Source organism: Dama dama, chromosome 22 (assembly GCF_033118175.1).
Source record: "Dama dama isolate Ldn47 chromosome 22, ASM3311817v1, whole genome shotgun sequence".
In the NCBI taxonomy this organism is placed as follows: Eukaryota; Metazoa; Chordata; class Mammalia; order Artiodactyla; family Cervidae; genus Dama; species Dama dama.
Window position 1 is genome coordinate 35,770,612 of NC_083702.1, and position 24,579 is coordinate 35,795,190.

Sequence of the window (24,579 nt, forward strand, 5' to 3'; positions counted from 1 at the left end):
AGGTAAAGAGTTATTTTTCTCTGTGTTACCATGGCAGCCTCACGCATAGGAACCCACTGATAAACAGGTACTAAGTCCCTTGGGTATTTTATTAGCTACATTGCTTTGCATAGGATCTAGGACAAGCCCACCCTAAAATGCATGAAGTGAACTCTGCTTCACAATCATCAATGATGTGGAAAGGATTCAACAGTCAAAGTATGATAAAAACACATCTCTGGAAATAATGAGCCTTGAGATCATCTGCCCTAATCATGGTCTGCTTGGAGAAGTATCCAGAAGAGGTAGGAGTTAGGAAACATGATATGCTCTGGACAAGACAGGATTCACATTGGGTGGTGAAATTTTAAGTTATTAAGACTAAAACCACAGGACAGACACAACACAAACAAGAGAAATACAGTAAAAATAATTAATAAAGATAGTAATTCTAGTCACTGTACTGATATGAGAAGAGTTATACAAACTTGATGAGAGACAATGGGAAGAAAACATCTGAAGAAATAATGACTTCCAGATCAAGTAGTATTGCCCGTAATCCAATAGAGTAGACAATTTTGGGGAGTTTGGTTCCTACAGATGTCCTTTCCTGAAAAAGTGCCTGAAACCATGACTTACAGGTCCTGGGACTTGCAGGTGAGAGTCTGTCTAAGGACATCAGACCTGGAAATGGATACCTGTCCTGAAATTTCTGCTGCGGGTGATGCACATTCTCAAAGCGTTTTCATAAAGTCTTACAAGTTGGTTTCATACCTACACGGGGGAAGCACTAGGCAGAGGGCTAGCAACAATTCAAGAAAGCAGGCCAAAAAGCCACAGTAACCATAGCAACCACAGTGAAACCATCAAGCTAGTCCTGTTAATTCAGAGGATAAAGGCAGATTTCAGAGACCTCTATGGTCCCATAAATTACTCTTATGCTTGAACCCTAATATTTTCAATATAATGCCATTAGAAGGCAGAAAGGGATTCCTATATATTAATGAGGAAGTTATAGAACTTTGTGGTTCTACTAACACAAAATTTTATAATTTTTGTTATTCCTTGACATGTATTATCTCGTTGATCCTTTCAGGACAACTATGTGATTAACAGAGCATACTTCTTCCATTTTATATATCAATAAAATAAAATTTGGTGAATGTAAACGACTTGCCCAATATTATATAGTAGTAATAGAGATAGGATTTAAATCTAGATTCTCTGACTCTAAATCACTATATAAAATAACTCTTTAAGCTCAAAATAACAAATGATTTACATGGACTTTTAAAAACTAGAAAGGAAATCAATCCTGAATATTCACTGGAGGGACTGATGCCGAGGCTGAGGTTCCAACACTTTGGCCACCTGATGTGAAGAACTGACTCATTAGAAAAGACCCTGATGCTGGGAAAGATTGAGGGCAGGAGGAGAAGGGGAAAACAGAGGATGAGATGGTTGGATGGTATCACTAACTCATGAGTTTGAGCAAGCTCTGGGAGATGGTGAAGGACAGGGAAGCCTGGCATGCTGCAGTCCCTGGGGTCGCAAAGAATTAAACACAACTGAGTGACTGAACAAAGGAACAAAGCTGAACAGTATGACTTTAATAAAGATAAATAGCATGCTTTTATCATATATATATAATCTCAAGAGGTAGCATAACAATTTAATCCCTCACAAAGGTGCAGGTTTTGGTTAGGAAACCACCTCCATAAGCTTCAGAGTATAAGGGGAAACGCCCTGTTTTGTTTTGTTTTTTCAGGAGCCAAGGTGATAGAAAAACAGTTCCATGTGATAGAGGAAGGACTTCCCCCCAAGAAGGATGGAGGGCAACAAGAAATGAGAGGGCAGAGAAGAGAAATGAAGTGAGAACCCAGAGACATGAAGTAATGCGGGGTGGTCAGTCAGTGAAACTTCCCAGGAGTGAGTAGACAGAAAGATATTTTAGAAAGGACAGTTTAAATATTTATTATTTATTAGCTGCATCATATGGGGTCTTCTGTTGTGGGGTGCAGGCTTAGCTGCTTTGCAGCATGTAGGATCTTGGTTCAACCACCAGAAATCAAATCCATGACCTCTGCATTGCAAGGTGCATTCTTAACCAGAGGACCACCAAGGAAGGCCCGGAAGGAGATGTTTATAGTGCCTAAGAGCACAGACACTGCAGCCAGTCTGCATGGGCTCCAATCCTAGCTTGATTTCTCACCAGCTACGTGAGCTGACGTGTATCTCAGATTCTTCTTTGGTAAGATGAGATAGGATTCGAGTTCCTGCACAGGTTGTTGTGAGGATTAACCAAGCTAATACGCAGAAAGCACTAGGAGAGCCTAGTGTTTAGGAGGCATTATTCTCACTGTTGCTATTATTAGTGTACACTTTGAAATTGTAATTTAACCATCTTCTTTCTCCTCCCCTCAACCAATTTTTAATTAAGTACATTTAAACATATAAATTGATTTATGTAGCTAGGAGGGTAAAACTTAAGAAAGGGTATCAGAACCCTAATTCAGGACTACAGAACCTGGGTGTCAAGACAATCCCTGAACTAAGTAAGCAATTCAACAGTGGCCAATGAGACAATTAGAATATATATCCCCCTGGATTTTGACAGAAGTCTTGGGGAGGGCAAGCATTCAAGCTGACCTCAACTAGACCTCTTAGGGCCAGGAGCACACAGTTGACATCTGGGTTACACAATGATGTAGATAAGTGAGAAATCTGGATAGTGTAAGGCTGGTAAACAAGACTGTCATAACCCATTCAAAAGACTTTCATAAACAAAAATCACTGAATTCTATTTCATCAAGTATTTGTCAGATGGCTATAAAGCTGTAGATATGAAGAACAAGACATGATAACCCTACTTTAAAGAAGATGGCATTTAACTGGAGAAACGGAATGTCATATAGATAACAACCAAGCAAAGCAGCACAGGAAAAATGCCAAGTGAGCATCCAAGAAGCAAATGCTATGGGAGTTCAGATAAAGAATCGGTCCCAAAGGCCACAGCCAAGTAGGGAAGACTTTGTGAATAGAAATGGACTTGGACCACTCATTCATAGGGATGTTCACTTCTGATTATTTACTGAATCCCTAGGCTGGGCCAGACACGGTGCCAGAAACAAGGGATGTGAAGATGGAAAACATGTGGTCTCAACCTCTAAGGATTCATAATTCACTAGACAGAGCCTGCTGTACTCACGAAGAGGCACACAGACACACACAGATGCGGAAACGCTACTGCAGACATCTGCAGGATGCAGCAGAAGCATGGAGTCACCAGTGGGCAATTCTGCCCAGTGGGACCCGGGGTGAGAAAAGGCTTCCAAGAGAAGTTCATGAGTTGAGTCCTCAAAGAGGAGAAAGTGACATGAGAAATGGCACAGCACATCTCAGGGGCTATAAAGAGCTTAGCACAGCTGGTGCACAAGAGCAAGGATGGAGGTGGGCAGACATGGAGCAAGAGAGGAAAGTTAGAAAACTTGAAGAGACTAGATCATGAAGGAGCATTTGCCTTTTTAGGGGAAAGTGACTGACGTTAAGCAGGAGAATAATATGTGTTTTGGAAAGGTATCTTTAGAAGCAACATGTTTTTTTTTTTTTAGTGCTTAATAAGATGTGGTGTCTACTTGCCATAAATAGGGAAAATAGATTCTGGAATTGCCAATTAGTTGTTTGCCTTCCTGACCAAGGCAAACCTGGAAATATCTGGTTAGTGAGTGGCAGGGCTGGGAGGAGGAAGCCTGTTCCCTGGAAACACGTCCCAGCTCTCAGCATCACACAGGGAGCTCTGCCTTTAGGTGTGCTGAAGTTCAGGGGCAACTTGGCAGGAGTTTCTAAGTCATGCGTGTGCCTTCGGGAAACAGTGGTGTGATCCCATGTGCAGGTGAGCACATTGCTCACTGGAGTGGAGTGCTGAATAGATAAATGATGACGCTCAAGTCACCCCTCCTGAGCTGAATGAGTAAACAGAACAAAAAAAGAAGGAATGGTTCTTCTCTCCCCACAGCAGTGAAAGCTTCACCTACTCAGAGGCAGCAGGGTAACAAGCGCTGGCACATTTGGGGAACAGGGAACAGAAGAGTTCTCCGTTTCTGAAAAAGTAACTGAGATGCACGGTGAATGTTATCAGAACTTGTTTTAATGTCAAGTACTATATGAGGAATTTATATATGTATTACCTCATTTAATAAATGCACTTAATTCCTTTTTTTACATATAATTCTGGGATAAGTCAAAATGTTGTCCTAATCTGCTTAGTCAGCCTAAACTTTCCCCAGGCAAATGAGAATTTCTGGAATGTTCTGCTTCACTGAATAATTTGCAAAGTTCTGCTTTCCAGGTAGCTCAGTGGTAAAGAACCCGTCTGCCAATGCAAGAGACTTGGGTTCAACCCCTGGATCAAGAAGATCCCCTGGAGAAGGAAAAGGCAACTCATGCCGGTATTCTTGCCTGAAAAATCCCACGGACAGAGGAGTCTGGCAGGCTACAGTCCACGGGGTTGCAAAAGAATCTAACAGGACTTCCTGACTATACAACAACAACAATGTAGTTACTACAGCAAATCAAAAAATTTATAAGGAAAATGTGATACAAGGTTGTTGGGGTTTTTTTTTTTTTTTTCTTTTTGAGATAGTCATGAGAAACTTAATGAAAAATCATTACCTAGGTTTCCAAGACAAAGAAGTAAGAAATACAAAGTAACCAAATGTAACCAGCGGCAATGATGGTGAGCAGGTACCTGAGTTTGTGTGTTCCCTCCTTCCAGCAAAGCAATGCCAAGTAAGATGCCTTCTGAAAAAATTCTGTCATTTTTGGTATTCACTATAACATCGATGACAAGTTCAGATGCACCTTCTTTATCCAGGAGACACTGAATATCTGACATGGATATCCCCATCTTATCTGAATCTTGCCCAGAAAAGCTTCCTGTGATTAGGAAAAATAATAAGTAAACCTTTGTCAAAAGGCAAAATTAATTCTAAGGTTCAAATTTGTTTCATGAACCCAAAATCATACAAAGGGTTTTTAATGTGCTTTATACTTATTTTTCCAGTTTTATTGAGATATAATTAATATATAACATTGTATAGGTTTAAGGTGTACAACATTAATAATTTGATAAATGTATATACTGAAAAATGATGACTACAATAAGATTAAATTCATCATCTCATAAAGTTAATTTGTATTCCTTGTGATGAGAACTTTTAGGATCTATTTTCTTAACAGCTTTCAAATATGCAATACAATGTTGTTACCGACAGTCATCATGCTGTATATTACAGTCCCAAGATTTATTGATTTAACTGAAAGTTTGTTCCTTTTGACCACTTTCACTTAATTTCTCTACTCCCCACTCTCTGTATCCGGAGACCACAAATCTGATCTCTGTTTCTCTGAGTTTGGAGTTTTTAGATTACATACATAACTGATTGTCACATACATAACATATGTCACTTAGCATAATGCCCTTGAGGTCCATCCTAGATGACACAAATGGCAGGATTTTCTTTTTGCTATGGCTGATGATGGTGCTTTTTAAATTAATTTTTTCATATTTGTGCTATTTTAAGTAAAACACTAGAATAATACCGGCATGCACAGACGTTATTAAAATTTGAAAATAAAGGGAAAAATGATATCTTGCCTCCTCCTTGTGCAGTTTTGCAGTAGGTTCCAGAGAGGTGTCCATTTATAGAGACTCCATAATCACCTTTAAAGTATCGATTCAGGAGGATTTTTCTTAATGTATTACCCTAATAATAAAAAGGATAAGAAAAATTTTATTGTTTATTTTTCTAGTAAAAGGGAGAGCTATCAATACATTAAAATGCCACTTAAAATGCATTTTATCAATGATGTTGAACATGGAAAAACTAACATTGCATAATATTTTCTAAGGCAAAGATCTGCCAATATTTCCCATGAAAATAACAAAAAATGTTGCCTCTCCAAGAAATAAAGCATAAATATACAGTATGTTTAATAGAACAATACAGTCACAAACTCTATACATTTTAAATTGCTTCAAAAGCTGAAGGTCCCAGTGTCGGTCAGAATACTCATGGCGTCTAAAGAAAACACTGATTGATAAATAACCTAAGAATTGGAAAGGAAAAGCCTTCACTTAGATAGGCCCAGTAAAAAGAGCTAGAAAAAGTCCTAGGTATACAGAAGGTGCTCAAAAATTTAAGCTTGATAAGACAGAGTGAATTATATTTAAATTCCAAGAGCTTTATTCAGAAGACAGTGGGCAAAAGATAGTCTATCAAACACACAATTCAAAAATTCCTGTTTTCTACTGTTGATTGCTAATAAGGTTGACAGATAGTCATATACTAATTGGTTGTTTGGATTTCCTCTTTTAGAAAGAGTTTGTTTACCTGATTTTTTTCAATTGGATTATTTCTTTTGCTATTAACAAAAAGGAGTTCCTTATATATACTAATTTCTAGTCCTTTGTCAGTTGTATATGTTGTAAAGTCTTCTGTTTATTACTCCTCTTTCACCACTTTTTAACGAAAAGAGCTGTTTAATTTTAATGCAAGCACATTTATCACTGTTTTCCACTAGTCTTGTGTTTTTGTTTTTTTGTTAGAAATTCTTTCCAACTCTGGTTCAGAAAGACATCTTCAAATATACTCTTCCAAAAGTTGAAAATTTTGCCTTTCACATTTAGATCTATACTCCAATTTGAACTGAATTTTGTGCCAGGTGAAAGGTAAGATCTTAATTTAATCTTTTCCATATTGACATCAATTGTTCCCACATGATTTATTGCAAAAATCATTTTTACCACTTATTGTCAATAAACTCCTATCATATACCAAAATTTTTTCTGTCTTCAATTTTATATGGATTACAAGAGATTTTAAAATAGCATATTTTGCAATATAGTTGCTTGCATGAACAGAAGAAATATAGATAACTCCAAATCTTCCATTTTATTGGTTATGATTTTAATAGACAAGGGTAGTTTTTAAAATATTATGTAAGGACTATAGTCCTTACATTTAAACTACTTACATTAACACCACAACTGCAACAGTAAGGACATTGTGGTCCAAAAGCTTATGCAACTGGCTGCAGATCATGCTGCTAACAGGTGATAGACTAAGACCTGAACTCAACTCCTGACGGCAAAATGTGGCCATTGCCCCAGGCCATGTCGCATGTCTGCTTCGCATGCCTCCCTTTCCTGCTGTGACACATGACTCCATTGCACCTCCTCTCTCTCATGCTTTGGTTGTCCCTGTTTCTCCAGCCCTTCGGGCTTTGTCCTCAGTTCTCCAACTCTTAGCTCCCCACTCCACATCAGCAACTTCTTCCAGCCTTTGCTTGCATAATCCACTGGGCAGGTCTCACTGCCAAATGTGTCTCCTCCATCCTTGACCTGGTTCTTTGGAGCCTCTCCTTCTCTTTCCATTCACATTTCCTTATCTACAGCTGGAGGTTCTGCTGGCAACTAAACTCAGATTTTCACAACGGATTAATTCTTCTCTCTTCAACTTGTTTTTTTCTTAAGTGGCAGAAATTCAATTGGTTTCAAGGTGATCACATCATTCTTGTCTTTTAGGCTCCAATATCCCCCCAACTTGAAAATGATTTGTAAAAACCTACCCATTCTACTTTTTCAACTGTTGGCTCCAAGAGTGTCTTCACACATTATACTGTAACCCAACTGAACTATGTGATGATTCCTCAACCACAGTTTTCTAAGTCTTTCTCTTTGTTCATATCATATTCTCAGTTTGAAAGCTCTTCTTTTGTCTTACTTATGGACATATCCTTGGAGGAGGACATGGCAAACCACTCCAGTATTCCTGCCTGGAGAACCCCGAGGACAGAGGAGCCTGGTGGGCTGCAGTCCACAGAATCACAAAGAGTCAGACACAACTGAAGTGACTTATCACGCAGGCATGGACATATCCTATCTTCCCTCTTCACTCTACAAATATTCATTAAGAATCAACGGTATTTTAGGCACTATCTTAAGTTTATAAGATATAACCCTCCTTTCAGACACAGGTGTAAAGAAGAGACTTTTAGACTCAGTGGGAGAAGGAGAATGTGGGATGATTTGAGAGAATAACATATGTATTACCATATGTAAAACAGATAACTAGTGACAGTTTGGTGTATGATGCAGGGCACCCAAAGCCGGTGCTCTCTCTGTGACAACCCTGAGGGGCAGAGTGGGGAGGGGGGTGGGAGGGGGATTCAGGATGGAGGGGACAATGTATACCTATGTATACCTATGGCCGATTCATACTGATGTATGGCAAAAACCATCAAAATACTGTAAAGTAATAATCCTCCAATTGAAATAAATGAAAAACACAAATAATTTTTTAAAAATATAACCCTCCTCTCAAATAATTTACAATAAGATCAGTTCCATAAGAGAGACGTATACTAAGACCTACGGAAGTGCTTAAGGGGAAATGGCTGACTCAGAAGAGGTTTCACATGGCAAACCTTCCCTGCTAACCCAGATGACCATCCCAGCAAAGCTATATCGTGCACAGTCAGTGTGGAACAAATGTCCTAAATGTCACAGTGCCAAGAATTCCAACAGACACTCAGAGCCTTACAGTGACTTTTATTTACTGACACTCAAAATTTTTAGAACACATCTATTATTCCTCCCTATTTCATGCTTTCTTCGTCTGAGATTTTTTCATATAGGGGTGCTGTGAGTAAAGGTGATGACTAGTCTTAGAAGAGAAAGTGAGGTGTTAAGAGCTTATTCTACCAGTGAAGAGAACTCGACTCTCCCCTGTCAAACCAAAGTGGGGCACTTATAAAAGACACAAGAAACTAAAAGTTCTCATTTAAATTTGAAAAGAAAGCCTTTTGAGTTGAAATAATTTCGTCTGGCCAAAGAATGATGCTTCCAAAAGGGTAGGAAAAACAAAATAAGACATTTCCTTGGAGTCAAACGGACTTTTTATCATGTATCTCATTACAGCAGAAGGAGATGCTACAAGAGACCCTTTTAGACCCATAAATTATAAGGTTCAAGTTGTAACCTGGGGAGAAAGATGTGAGAACACATTAACTGAAGTAATTTCTTCAAAGGGCAGCTCAGTTTGTACTAATCATGGTTCTCACCTCTACACATGAATGGACTGCTTCTCACTCAAACCCTGTAACATACAGTTGGCCTAGCTGCAATAAATAAAACTGAGAAATGTGAAAATACAGGACTGTTTTTCTCTTTTTAAGGTATGACTATTAATTAATTAACTAATTTTTTTGGCTGTGGCATGCATGCAGGATCTTAGTTCCCCAACCAGGGATCGAACGTGCTCCCCGGCAGATGAAGTGTAGAGTCTTAACCACTGAACTGCCAGGGAAGTCCTAGGACTGTTTTTCTTGATATGGCACAAGTCACAGTCACCTCCTGGAGGAGAACCTGTTATGAATGGAGCCCCAGGTCTACGTGAACGAACTCCCATTTTATTCTCTGTAAGAGCCTTTTAACCCCATTACTCCAAGAACTCAACCAAGAGATAGAGAAACAATAGTTTTTTTAAAGGAGAACTAGAAAGCTACATTTTATCCTCTGTTTTAAAATATGCCCTTTATATTGCTAGAAGAAGAAAGCTATTCAAAACCAATCAGAGAGTTGAAGTGTTTCATGGCAGATTAAAATATGCACCATATCTGTCATTATTTCTAAATTCTTTTCAGGCAGATAAAATGAAATTGTAGACGCTTACCAGATTCATAAACATCAAAATCAAATGAGCGACAGTTTTGTTATCCAATTCCAGCCAAGTTAGAAGCATATGTTTTCTAACTATGTGAATTCAGAATGCCACAGAAAGGGGAAAAGAGCTCCCTATATTCTGCTTTCAACTCTAGAGTCACACCATCTGTGCTTCAGTCCCCTCTATGCCACATACTAATGGTATGTTTTAAGCAAGTTACTTCAATATACTACCCAGCACTCAGTCCTACAAATGTCAAATGAAATGATCATAACACCCTTCGGGGGGCTTCTGTGAGGGGAAAATATGTAAGTACTTAGAACAGTTTCCAGCACATAGTAAGTGCTCTATAAGTTGTGTAAAATTGATGCCATTGCTAGTATTAATACCAGATCACAGAACAGTTTACAGTTGACAAGGTGATTTTGTACATAGCTTCTCACTGTATGCCAAACCGTCCCATATAATAAGAAAAGGGCAAAAATAATAAATGATAAACTAACTGAAAATCCTCATTTATCCACTATTAGTCAGTCCTTGGAATTACATACTTGTGAGCTAATCTGCATATACTGTGCCATTTAAAATGGACCTTCCAACTTCAACTAAGTGGAAAAAATTCTATACTGGTTCCAACTCCGCAGTTTTCAAAAAAAGCAAACCTTGGAGCTAAACAGGGCTTCCCAGGTGACGCTTGTGGTAAAGAACCCACCTGCCAATGCAGGTAGACGTAACAGACGCTAATTCAATCCCTGAGTGGGGATGATCCCCTGGAAGAGGGCATAGCAACCCACTCCAGTATTCTGCCTGGAGAATCACATGGACAGAGGAACCTCGCAAGCTAAGATCCATAAGGTCACAGAGAGTCAGACATGACAGAAGTGATTTAGCACGTGCACGTGGAGCTAAACACTAATGCAGAATAGGCAGAGATGGAACAGGATTCTGTTTGTCTTAACTACCCTCATTTAAGACTGGAAAACTTCAGATATTGCTACATCACAACATTTCTGTTGTCCAGTACTGAGCTCTAACTTGAAGGACGGGAGGCAAGTATTTCACCTCAACCTGTCTTGGGGCATTCTTGGTGGCCTTACAGTGCTGACAGCTTGGAGGCAAGTCATTTCCACAAATTCCTTTAACTCAAACTAACTGTAGAACCAAGGTCAGAAATTCTGGTGCCAGGATTATAAGTAATCCTCAGAGCTATAATTGCCACAGCAGAAATTTAGGAAAGAACTAAAAACATATTTTGAAAAGCATCCTAAAACTGAGAAGCTCAACTTCTGTACTTGCTCTTCAGCTTCCAAAATGAATTCCTGACTGGGCTTGCCATGGAAGGTGTCTTTATTGGGTTAGGCCAAGTAGCAAGGAATGTCCTTCCTGTCTTTTCAATATCAGAGTCAATTCCAGGCCACAAGACACAGTTTTTAGCCAATGCCTTCATGTGAACACATCCCAGATGTGCTAAAGGCAATGTAGCCAACATAACTAACAACCACCTTCTGAAATTGCAACAAAACATCTCCATAAAAAGAAAAGCCACAAGTTTGTGAAAATCTGAGAGGATGGGTTTTGCCTGGCCACTTCCTGTTGCATCAACTCTAATGGATCAAAAATTAAGAAGCTTAAAAATGACTGCCTTTCACAGATAGAAAGGATAACAAGTATGTATTAGTCTTAAAAAGGACTAAAGATTTTCTTTGATTTTTGAGGAAGCCCATCCCTGTCTTACCAGGAATTAGTAGCATTAGGAGTGAAGGGTCCAAGGATGTGATATTTGAGGGACCAAATCCACATTTGTTCCCATTTCCTTGGAAAAATCAGACACTAAAGTAACATTTTTCTACTGTGTGCAGTATCCTTAACATGCCATCAAAATACGTCCCTGCAACCAGAATCCTAGAAAACTAAGTCCTCAAGTAGAAATTTAAAAAGCAATGAAAATTGCAAACTAAAGATGCTTAATTTATGGTTTCTCCTCCAGGACTAACAATTAGCTGCTAATCAGCTCAGATAAGATCTACAAGGAAGTGATTGTATGTTTCTGTACTCTCTGCATAGTTTTATTTTAACATTAAACTTGGTATTAGTCTAACTGGTGCTCCCCTAACCTTTCTGTTTAATGATAGTCTCTCTGATTAGATAGTTTTCCTCATTTGAATTCCAAGAGGTTAAAAGGTATATTTCTAATTTCAAATAAATTATTGCAACAGCTGTATCCTAATGGAATTACATTAAATGTGGCATTATAATCAACTACATCTTCAAGGAACCCCTTTGGGAAAATGTGGCCAAACTCCTATAATCTAGTTGTCTGATGGTTTAAATTTCTAGGTCACTGACTCCAAGAAATATAAGCCAGTTCTTTCCCCTGATAATTTCCCCCCACTTTCTTAAGATAAGAAATACAAACTTCGACAGGAATAGTTATTATATACATTCACAGATACCCTTTATCAACACAATGACACAATCATGATAACCTTGAAAATATAGTGATGTTTCAATAAATCTAGTAAAGGAGGTTATGAAAAATAAAAGAACGTAGAAAAATTTTAAAACCAATTATTCATACACCAGAATGACAGTCTACTTCCATCTCCTTTCTTCCCTTTTTTTAACTCCTTGTTAAGACATATTATATTTCTACCATGTGTCAGGAACTAGGAAAGGGGCTGCGAAGAGCAATTTGGCAGCATATGCTAAAAGAATTTTCAAATATGTAGAGCTGAAACATATGGCACTGTTTTTCGAAATAAATAATTGCCACCAGACCATTTGATTCCATTTGTGAAATAAGAACATTTAAACAGTAAAGGATGATATTTAAACATTTAATGATGATACTGGAGGTAAGAGTAACAAGTCATCATTCTGGGTTTATCAACTATCAACTACCTCTGGAAAAACAAGGTTGCTAAGAACACTGAGAGGATAAATTTGTGCCCCATAACTAGTGAGAAGTAAAGGAAACTATTTATCTTCTTTGGAGTTTAATAAAAGCCTCTCAGTATTTGGTTTCCAGGAAGTACACAGACTGACATGAAAGTCAACAGCATCGTACACCCCCTCACCCATTTCAATACAGGGTCTGCTTAAATTCTAAGGATTGAGAACTTATTCAACCCTTCACCCACAGTACTGACAATGGATCTTTCTGCTTATAATTGTTCACTTTTCTGGGTAAGCAGTCTTCCTCTCATCTCCAAAACATAAAGAGCTGAGAGAAGAAGAAATAAGCAAGTGATAAGCAGAGGGGCCTTAGATACCATTTCCCTATTGAAGCAAAACTCCTAGATTCACACATCATAAATGACTACCTCATAAAATTACACTCAAATGGAAGTGCATACAACCACTGAAGTTAAGCCCACGATCCCCTGGTAAAGAGTGCTGAGACTACCTGTTACTGAGAAAATGGAATCAATATGCTGCCGGTGCAAGCATGAGCACTCACATCAAAGACCAGGAAAAATAGAATTTCGTATGGTTAATTTCAAAGCTCCTGTAAAAGCTTTATATACCGAAGGATGACATGGCCAAGTATAGATCAATAAAGATTCAGCCTATGGAGATCTCAGAGAACACAAGAGAACAAAGCAAGATTGGGGAGGAGATGGAAATAATTGAGAGACTTGAACTTGATCTGAATGTGAAGTGCAAATGAAGAGTTTCCCTCTTGGACAATGGGAAGAATGATATCTGTTTTAGATCCTCCAGTGCTGTGATTCCTCTCATATTTCCACAATCACTTGGTAAAGATTGTTACATAGGTACAACTTTGCAAGACAGAGTACCAAGTGGTAAGGAACAATATATAAGTTATTGACAATCAACCTCTATCTCACACAATCCACAAAAAATCAATTTCAAGTGGATTCAAGATTTAAATGTGAATCACAAAACTATAACACTAAACACTTTCAGAGGTCTATGTAGGAGAGAGTATATTTATGACAAAGGGGTAGGAGAGGACTTCTTAAAAAAGAAACAAAATCTGCAAACTATAAAAGACTACAGTAAAATTAAGAGCTTCCATTTATTAAAAGACATCATTAAAACCACTCAGAAAAGATAATTTATATATATGTTTAAAGAATTCCTGCACACTAGAGAAAAAGCATAAACCATCCAAAAGAAAATAAACAAAAGACTCAAACAGGCATGTTATGGAAGACAGAAGCCAAACAGCTCCCCGAAATACATGCTAAAATAAATAACCTCACAAGGAATTAGAGAAATGAAATTTTAAACTGCAATAAGAGACTTCTCATTTACAAGACTGGCAAAATTTTAAAATTCTTTCAACATCAACTTTCTACAAAGATGTGAGCAAACAGAACACCGGGAGTTGAGCAATTGGTGCAGCTACTTTGAAAAATAATTTGATATTCTCAGTGAAGCGAACGATGTACAGATGAAAAGCAACAACAACAAAAAACAAAACAGAGCAAAGCAAAAAGAGAAAAGAGAGAGAGGGAAGACCAGCATGTTCCAGCCCTATGCTCACCTTCCTGTTTCTATGGATATTATGTTGTCAATGCAGTTGGTGAGTTGCAAGCTGTGATCTATCTATCTACAACCAAGAGGGCTTGGCTCACTGGGCAGCGAGAGGGGCACGGAACTTGGCAGAGTTGTTGAGGAAACAAGATGGTAGAAGAACCAACCCCTTCAGAGAAAAAGAGAGAGAGAATCCTCACCCCTTTTCCCCCAAAACACTGGAATGGAATTAGCCTTAAAAGGGAAGGAGAAAACTACCACTTGCATTACTTATCAATCAGTGCAATATTTTGACAAAAGAAGTATGAGGGCAAATTTTAATAAGTTCAGAATATATTTACAAGTTCCTTAGATTTATGGAGTCAATGGGATGAAGAGGAGCTCTACAAAGCCACAACGTCAAGGTAAGCTCTTGAAAATTAAATGAGATATCTATCAACACACAGTCTAACACATAATAATGAAATTTAGAAAGCGCTCAGCATTGGAAAGCTGTACACTTAGTGAAAATGATAATGTTCTGGAAACCAACATAATTAGTTTGGATCTGGGTTCTGCCACTGGCTTTGTGATCTCAAGAATTTTATTTACCTGCCCCTGGACTCAGGTTCCCCATCTTTGAATAATAATATCTATGCTGCAGGGCTATTTTAAGAATTAGCGATTGTATATGGAAAGCTTATGTTCTTAGCCCATAAGAAGTGCTAAATAGTTATTATAATATTTTGTCTAACATTAAAAATAAGCTTCAATTGAGAAAGACTTGCACAATAGCATATACAGGATATGACAATGCCTAGCTCCACAAAGATACCCACAGTTTTAACAGCTGACCTAAGTACCCAACTCCAACTTTCTATAAATGTTTAAGAGACAGTAAATGAAAAACAGCATTCATTTTGTAGAAGATCACTTTGAAGCCAACTTGATCAGTGTGTTATGGTTTCATAAAAATAATACATTAACATGCATAAGTTTCAAGTGTCCCTAGTGCATGTACAAAGCAGAACTCTTCCAAAAGCCAATGGTCTAATGTTCCGTTAGGGAAAAAAAAAGGGCAGTATTTCATCCCAGTATTTGTTTTTAACATAAGAAATGTAAGAAAAATATTTTAAACATTTATAAAATTATCACACAGTGTCCATTAGGAAAGACTGTGCTTGCTAACTAGTCTCCCCACATGCACTTGGTGCCCCTATAATTGATTCTCTGATATCCAGAGGGCTGTGAAACAACAGAGGACTATACTGAATATATATGAACACATAAAAATGCTTACAAACTGATGAGAAAAGATCTCATAAAAAGTGGACAAAGAATTGAACTGGCATTTCATATAAACACATATGGCCAATAAGCATGAAAAAAATGCTCACCTTTATTAGTAATTAGGGAATATAAAATAAGTCTGTGTTGAAAAATAACACACACACACACTCACACACACACACACACACACACACACATATATATGTATATATCTGAATCACTGTTCTATATGCCCGAAACTAACACAACATATTAAATCAGTTATACTTTACTAAAAAAGAGAAATACCAAAAAGACTATATAAGCCACCATGCTACAACCACTAGATTGGCAAAAATTAAGAAGTCTGACAAAATGAGTCAGACATTAAAAAATAAGCTTCAATTGAGAATGACTTGCACAAGTAGCATATACAGGATATGACAACGCCTATATACCAGGATGTGAATCGGTTATGGAAATGGAAACTGGTACAACCACTTTAGAAAACGTGTTCTCACCTGGCAGTTACATTCCCAAGGAAATGTGCTCCAGAAGACACATAGTACCACATCCTAGCCATTTATATTAGCACTGATAGCAAAACAAACAGGCAAAAATTAAACCAAAACACTGAAATCAATCCAAATATCCACTGACAGGAAAATGGATCAGTAAACTGTGGTACATTTCTGGAATGGAATAAACAGTGGTAAATATGAAAGAACTAGAGCCTCACAGCAATACCCAACAGTCTTGAAGAATTTCAGAAACATGATATTGAGAGGGAAAAAAATGTCCTAGAAGACATGAAATGCAGTATTAAAAATGAGAGGTACCAGTTTACCAGTTGCCTCTGGAAGATGAAGCCAGAACACATATGTAGATACATGCTCATCAGTTTGCTGGGGGATTCACATGTCCTCATTACATTACTATGCTTTATAGTTTAAAGTGATGGTGTACATATTATCTCATACAAAGTCAATATTATATTTAAAGAAAATATTCAATACATATTAAACATCATGATAGTTTGCATGTCATGTTCTGTCATGCATGTCTTCTTGCATGTCATGTTCTGTGTGTTTTGAATACCGACCAAAACCCACAGCATAGCTTACTTAAGGACTCATGATCCAACATCTACAAATCTTGAACCACTGTCATTATTGTTCTGTGAATCAGTCTACATCTTCCTCCTGCCACACAAGCCTTTCAGTGTCTCACCATGTCTCTTCTTCCTCAAGGCATTAGGAGAAAATGGTTCCTTTTGCCATCCATGCTTTCTTTGCACCTCTCCCTCTCCATTCCCCAGCTTTGCTTGATTAACTCAGACTCTCGACCTTTAGGTCTGAGCTCAACCATATCAAAGTCATCCTCTGGAATCTTACCAAACTAGTTTTCGTTCAGTCCCTTCATAATACCATGTGCTTCATTCACCATACGTTTTAGTTTTAGAGTTATTTATATCAATCTATGAATGATTTTGATCTCTTTCTACCAGATTATAAAAACCACAAGGACAAGGAGTTGCCTTTTTTTTTTTCCTTTTGGCTGATCATCAACTCCAACACCTAGTGCAAAAGCTGGCACATTAAATACTCAATTAAAACTTTTGAATGAATGTATAAACCAATGATTCTAAATGAGAGGGCACTATTCACCAAAAAATAGTCACATTGAGTGCAGTCTTTTTAAGGACTACAATATTTGACATCTGTCATGTCTTACAACTTTGGAAGATATTTGAATTATATTGGAGGTTACTTACATATTAAATATTTTCAATACCCAAACTCATTAACTGTGCTTCCAGGTCAGAAAGAAGGAAGTTATGCTGGAATCCAAGAAGCAAAATATTAGACTACCAAAAAGAAAAGGTGAACACATGAAACACTATGAGATAATGATTCAGTTGGAAAACTTTGTAGGTAAAATGTTGATCAATGATTGTGATATGGTCTAATACAAGAAAATACACTAATATGTTAAAAAGTCTACTCCAAATTCTTCCCTTGTCACCATACATCTAATGAAATAGGATTTTTGTATTTTATTGAAAAACCTTGATGCTCTATCTAGTCAAGGCTATGGTTTTTCCAGTAGTCACATACGGATGTGAGAGCTGGACTATAAAGAAAGCTGAGGGCTGAGGAATTGATGCTTTTGAACTGTGGAGTTGGACAAGACTCTTGAGAGTCCCTTGGACTTCAAGGAGATCCAACCAGTCCATCCTAAAAGAGATCAGTCCTGAGTGTTCACTGGAAGGACTGATGTTGAAGCTGAAACTTCAATACTTTGGCCACCTGATGCAAAGAGCTGACTCATTTGAAAAGACGCTGATGCTGGCAAAGATTGAGGGCAGGAGGAGAAGGGGACGACAGAGGATGAGATGGTTGGATGGCATCACCAACTCAATCGACATGAGACTGGGTAAACTTCAGGTGCTGGTGATGGACAGGGAGGCCTGGCTTGCTGCGGTCCATGATGTCACAAAGAGTCAGACACAACTGAGTGAATGAACTGAATTGAACTGAACTGAATACATCATTGCAAGGATCTGATTGAGTAACATAATTCTTAATATTATGTAAGTGTTTCTCTTAAAAAGATACTATTTTCTTTTAAAAATATTATGTTGGTGTGCCATAATTTACAAAAGATAAAATTAAAAATAATTTTTTTCTAACTCATTTTCCCCTTATCAAATTAAAATCATTTTTTCTTAGTGCTTGCTGTTATGACAATAAAAATTATGTAGGTCTAATTTTGATGATTTCCTGTGTCTAAGTGTCCATGAGACCATATATCTTGCCTATTTTAATATAAGCAAGTATCTGCTTATATGTCCCAACTATGTTCGAGAAGTTAACCATAATTTTCAAAGAATTCCACAACGAAACACTATGAGACAATGATTTAGATCTGGTAGAAACTAGGAATTCCATAAATATTCAACACCATTTTAAAGTACCAATACAATTATTACCAAAAGAAAACAAGATTTCAATTCAAACAAACCTAAAGATGCCTGAACTGATTAAAAGACAAAGTGTCAAATGCCTACTTTAGGAAGAGACTTTTTTTAGTTTTTGACTCAGCTTATTACAGTCTTTTGAACACTATTTTGAAAGTCATTTATTCCCTCTGGCATATACTGTGGCAGAAAATTCACTATCTTATATATCCTGAACTGTAACTGGAATTCAAGCCTCTAAGAAAGTAACACTTTGTCTGAAGTGAAGTGTTAGTCACTCAGTTGTGTCCCCACTCTTTGGAACCCCATGGTCTGCAGGCCACCAGGCTCCTCTGTCCATCCCATGGACTGCAGCCTGCCAGGCTCCTCTGTCCATGGAATTTTCCAGGCAAGAATACTGGAGTATATAGCCATTCTCTTCTCTAGGGGATCTTCCCAACCCAGGGATCGAACCCAGGTCTGCTGAATTGAAGGCAGATTATTCACCAGCTGAGCCACCAGGGTGTCTAGTAACATGCAAGGTACTTCTGCTGTTATGGAAGCTGAGCTGCTTGGCAGGGCTCGGGTGGAAGGGATCTGCATTATAAACACTTACACAGGCTCGTGAATCACCTGTCTAGTTAGCTTTGTAAAGGAACAAACCAGAATATTTTCATGGTGAAAACACAATCTTCAAAAAATTTGACTTGAGATAAATCAGCTACTTTCAACTAGTAACTTAAATAGGACAAGGAAAAGAAAAATTTCAGTTAACTATAGGTTGGTAGACAGTATATTGAAAAGCAGAGACATCACTTTGCCAACAAAGGTCCATATAGTCAAAGCTATGGTTTCTCCAGTAGTCATGTATGGATGTGAGAGTTGGACCATAAAGAAGGCTGAGCACCGAAGAATTGATGCCCTTGAGCTGTGGTGTTGAAGAAGACTCTTGAGAGTCCCCTGGACAGCAAGGAGATCAAACCAGTCAATTCTAAAGGAAACCAATCCTGAATATTCACTGGAAGAACTGATGCTAAAGTTGAAGCTCCAGTACTTTGGCAACCTGATGCAAAGATCTAACTCATTGGAAAAGACCCTGGTGCTGGAAAAGACTGAAGGTAAGAGGAGAAGGGGATAACAGAGAAGGAGATGGTTGGATGGCATCACCAACTCAATGGATTTGAGTTTGAGCAAGCTCTGGGAGTTCGTGAAGGACAGGGAAGCCTGGCGTGCTGCAGTCCATGGGGTTGCAAAGAGTCGGACATGACTGAGTGACTGATCAACAATAGGTTGCTAATTTCATACTCCCAAATTCGGAAACAGTAAGTTGATGACTCTTTCTCTCTTCTTAATCTGTGTGTGTATGCATGAGTATGTGTTAAATATCATTTTTATACTCATGGATATTAACATGTATATATGCATGCTCAGTCACTTCAGTCATGTCCAACTCTTTGAGACTCTATGGACTACAGCCCACCAGGCGCTTCTGTCCATGGGATTTTCCAGGCAAGAATACTGGAGTGGGTTGCCATGCCTTCCTCCAGAGGATCTTCCCAACCCAAGGATCGAACCCACATCTCCTGCATCACATACATTGCAGGAGGATTTTTTACCTCTGAGTTACTGGAAAAGCCCATTGGTATATATAATAGGCATTGATCAAGTCTTCGAGGTATTAAAAGTCTTGTTTCTCCTGTGGGTATTGGAAGCATAGATGACTGAGTTGCCTTCAAAAAATAAAAAGGGCACAAACACATCTCCTACAACATTTCTTTTAAAAACATATATATTTATTTATTTACTTTGCTGCACCAGGTCTTAGTTGCAGCATGTGGAATCTAGTTACCCAACCAGGCATCAAACCCAGGCCCCCTACATTGGGAGCTCAGAGTCTTAGCCACTGAACCATCAAGGAAGTCTCTCATATTACATTTATTGAAACCTTATATATTTATTGAAACCTTATTTTTAATAGGAAGAATTGAAAACATTTCAATGATTCTAACAGACACATTTTCACCCAAACTTTAGGATTCCTGAATTACAGGTCAATCTAAAATTAATGGTATATCATACCTCAATTGGCAACATTTCTTTTCTCCCCAAGAGATACAACTCATGGCACATTAAAATTGAGGAGAAAGAAAAAATATCTTTTAACCTAGCATTGGAATTCAACAAAGCCTCATGGTATCTGGTATCACTCACTATTACACCTACTTTCCAGTTCATATAAAGCAAGATGAAAATGTACCAGAGATTTAGGGATTTAATCTTATAATCAAACTAGTTTTCTTTAGTGTTTTCCCTTTTTTACTGCTACCTGTTCCATGCAATACTTCAATTCACCATCATCTTACGTTTTGATGTCATAGGCTCTGAATTGGGCCTACATTAAGATCAGTAAACAAAATGAAAATATTGACAGTGATGAGGTATGCTTTACTTACGAACCAAGAGCAATAGAAAAGCAAGTAAGAGAGATGCATTTAAAATAATTTATGAAGCATGGACAATATTAAATTGCTCTCCTTTAAAATATTCACCCTTAGACATCACTTCACCTCCACTAGGATGGCTAAAACAAAAAAAGAGGGACAATAACAAGTCTGTGAACGCAGAAAAATTGGGACTCTTATACATTGTTGACCATAATAAAATGGTACAATCACTCTGGAAAACTGTTTTGCAGTTCCTAGAAATTAAACATATAGTTTCATATGACCCCAAATTCCACTCCTAGTCATGTGTAAAAGAAAAATAAACACATATGTCCACACAAACATCTGTACCTGAATGTTAACAGCAGTGTTATTCATAATAGCTAAGAAGAAAAACCCAAATGCCCATCCACGATAAATGGATAGACAAAAATGTGATAAATACATACAATGGAATATTATTTGGCCATAAAAAGGGAATGAAGTACTGATACAGGTAAACATGGATTAGCCTTGACAACATTATGCTAAGTGAAAGAAAGCATCGGACCACACAGTTTAAGATTGCATTTATATGAAAGTCTAGAAGACGCAAATCCACTGAGAGAGAAAGCAGATTAGTGGTTGACTAGGGTTGGGGTGGGGGAATGGAGAGAAACTGTGAAGGGTATGGGGTTTCTTTTGGGGGTAATGAAAATGTTCTAAAAGTAGACAGTGAGTGTTGTTTGCAAATCTGTGAATATGCTAAAAACCACTGAACTGTATACTGCAGCAGGGTGAATTTTACCATGTATGAAAATTTCAGTAAGGCCGTTAAAAATATAAAATATATAGATTAAAGAACTTCACTCTATCAATGATTTTAAAATGCATATCTTAAAGAAGATAATGTCAGTTCTGTCCAAATTTTTGCTAATAAGCGGCTGAGCCATCACTGCTATTTGCCACAAAGTTCTTGCATTTAAGTACATCTGTACAACAGATGTGTTAAAACGGCACATGTTTTGAATGTTACATCTGTTAGTAAAATACAGAGCAGCTCAAACTGCTAATTAAACATAAAATTGCATGTGTCAATTAGGAGCCAATTTCTTGTTAAAACTATCTAATGTTTAAGGCACAATAAATTGAACTAGCGTCTAAGACTGCTTGTGTCTTGACCTGTGTGGGAAGGCGGTCCAGCGCGCTGAATATAGGCTGGACAGTTTCCATGGATACCTCACACCATTTGAGGTGTAAGAAACTAAAATTTATAAACAACCTCAGGAAAAGCATGCTTCACAAAATATATTAGTTTAAAAATAATGATCTTCTTGAAGATGCTAGAATTAATTTTGTTGATAAGTGGATAAGGTTCTGGGGGGGCATGAAGGAGGGTTTTAAAAGGACAGCTTTTAAGTTGAGCTAGAATTCACAGGAGAGGGAGAGACATACTTGAAAGGCTTTACATCATAAGGTTTACAGCAAACCTCAAGGGTTTTAAAGATATTTAGCTTTTATAGAAACCAACTCTGTTCAATTATTCCAGCTGAGTTTAATTAATCTGGCCACTGCATACTAATATGCTGATCTTTCCCCAAAACTGTAATTACAACCAGGGTACTCCACCCACCATCCTTCTGCTCCTTCCCATGGAATAAGACTACACATTTTCCAGATGTAACATGAAAGCCACAATGTTATTCAACAATCATTTCAGAATTAAACAAAATAAAGCATGAGAAGAACACGTGTATCTGTGTATGTATGGCTGAGTCCCTTTGCTGTCCACCTGAAATGTCACAACATTGCTAATGGGCTCTACTCCAGTACAAAATAAAAAGCTCAAAAGAGAGAAAAAACTAAGAAAACTAATAATGCTTTAATTTTATTATAATTTATTGTTTTATTTTTAACATATGCATTATTGGTTATTATTTTATTATTTTAATATGTATCATTATTTTAAAATTATTTTTAATGTTTTAAACTAATTATTTAAAAAAATAATACATTTTTAAAATTTATTTTTATTAGTTGGAGGCTAATTACTTTACAATATTGTAGTGGTTTTTGCCATACTTTGACAAGAATCAGCCATGGATTTACATGTGTTCCCCATTGTCTCTGCTTTTTAATATGCTGTCTAGGTTGGGCATAACTTTCCAAGGAGTAAGCATCTTTTAATTTCATGGCTGCAATCACCATCTGCAGCCCAAAAAAAAATAAAATAAAATAAAAGCTGCATGTGTTCTGTTTTTTTCAAGAGATATTTCCCAGTCCACTTTGCTGAGAAGACCTGGCTCTACACCTGTTTGTTCACACCTTTAAAGTTTAGAGAAGAATGGTGAAGTCATAGCATCAGCTTTTTCCATGTCCCCAAATCACTTCCCTTATTAAGCAACTAAGTCAGGATTCAGTCCCAGAACTCAAGAGAGAACCAGCATGAAAACATGGATGTTTTCTTTGGACCACTTAGTCCTGTTATTACATGAGATACAGCATGAATGTTCTAATAAAGGAGACAAATGAATCAGTACATTTTAATCAAAGTACACCAAATATTTAATTTCTATAACAGGGCAGTTTCACAAACACCTCATTCAATACTGATAACAAACTGACACAACACCTCATTTAGCAGCAAGAATCAACTCACTGCATATGCTCTTCCCCAATATTTCTGAAAAGCATGCATCTAATTTATTTTAAAATAAAGACAATGTTTTGAAAAATTAGAAAATATTCAATAAAAGTGCTGGGGCAGAAGCTGATGGTCAAAGAAAACAAAAAAGAACTCTACCCAGAAAAACACTCATATTAAGTAGGACCCAGCTCAAATCAAGTTTTCTTGATTGTTGCCAACTCCATTCCCCTATTTCTTGTTTACTATGGGGCTTCCCTGCTGACTCAGTGGTGACTCCACTTGCCAATGCAGAAGACGTGGGTTTGATCCCTGGGACAGAAAGATCCCCTGGAGAAGGGAGTGGCAATCCACTCCAGTATTCCTGCCTAGGAAATCTCAGGGACAGAGGAGACAGGCAGGCTATAGTCCATGGGGTCATAAAGGCCTCCCATGCAACTTAGCAACCAAATAGCAGCCACAATCATCTTGATTCCCCTCAATTCTTCCTGTTTTCTCACTTTGCTTTCACCTGAGCTGTAACCAAGTCCTTCCTTGCAGTCCCCTTTGCTTCTGGATATCTAAGTTTTCATCAGGAGACAAGATCTGTACAGTATTATCACCCCATCTGTGGAGCAGGAGCAGGAGCCTTTGAACCTGCTGTTCCTTCCACCCTGCAGCATCCCACCACTCCCTGCCTTCACCAGCACCTGTCACCCTTCAGGTCTCAGCTTAAACGTCACTTTCTCGGAAAAACCGTCTTCTGGATGCTCCTCTCTTCACCTAACCTGCATCCTCCAGTTACACGCTCTTAAACAGCATTCAGATCTCCCTCAGAGTCATTAAGTAAAGAAAGTGATTAATCCCTGCCCAACCTGATGGTTGGTATCTCTCACTAAACTTTAAATCCTATGACAGCCTAACAGATTGTTCAAGGCATTCTCAGGGCTTAGTGGACATTCAGTAAATTTTTGGTAAATATATTCCGTGTCATCCATTTCTTTCTATTTCCAAATACCTCTGCATTCTGTCATTTTCCTAATTTCCTAATAAAAAATTGTCCTTAGAATCAGATTGCTTTTCAAAATCACCTAAATGGTCATACTGTGAAATAAATAT

The 24,579-nt window shown here is 37.7% G+C and overlaps 1 protein-coding gene across 2 annotated transcripts in view; it reads right to left on the reverse strand.

Annotated features, from left to right (window-relative positions):
• The window catches only part of ITPR2 (inositol 1,4,5-trisphosphate receptor type 2), a 556,807-nt gene that overhangs the window by 175,901 nt on the left and 356,327 nt on the right, over window positions 1-24,579 (reverse strand). For both annotated transcript variants that reach the window (XM_061125163.1, XM_061125162.1), the window contains 2 exons: window positions 5,636-5,744; window positions 4,727-4,914 (listed from right to left, as the gene is read on the reverse strand). In XM_061125163.1, the coding sequence (XP_060981146.1) occupies window positions 4,727-4,914; window positions 5,636-5,744 (297 nt within the window). The remainder of the gene's footprint in view (window positions 1-4,726; window positions 4,915-5,635; window positions 5,745-24,579) is intronic.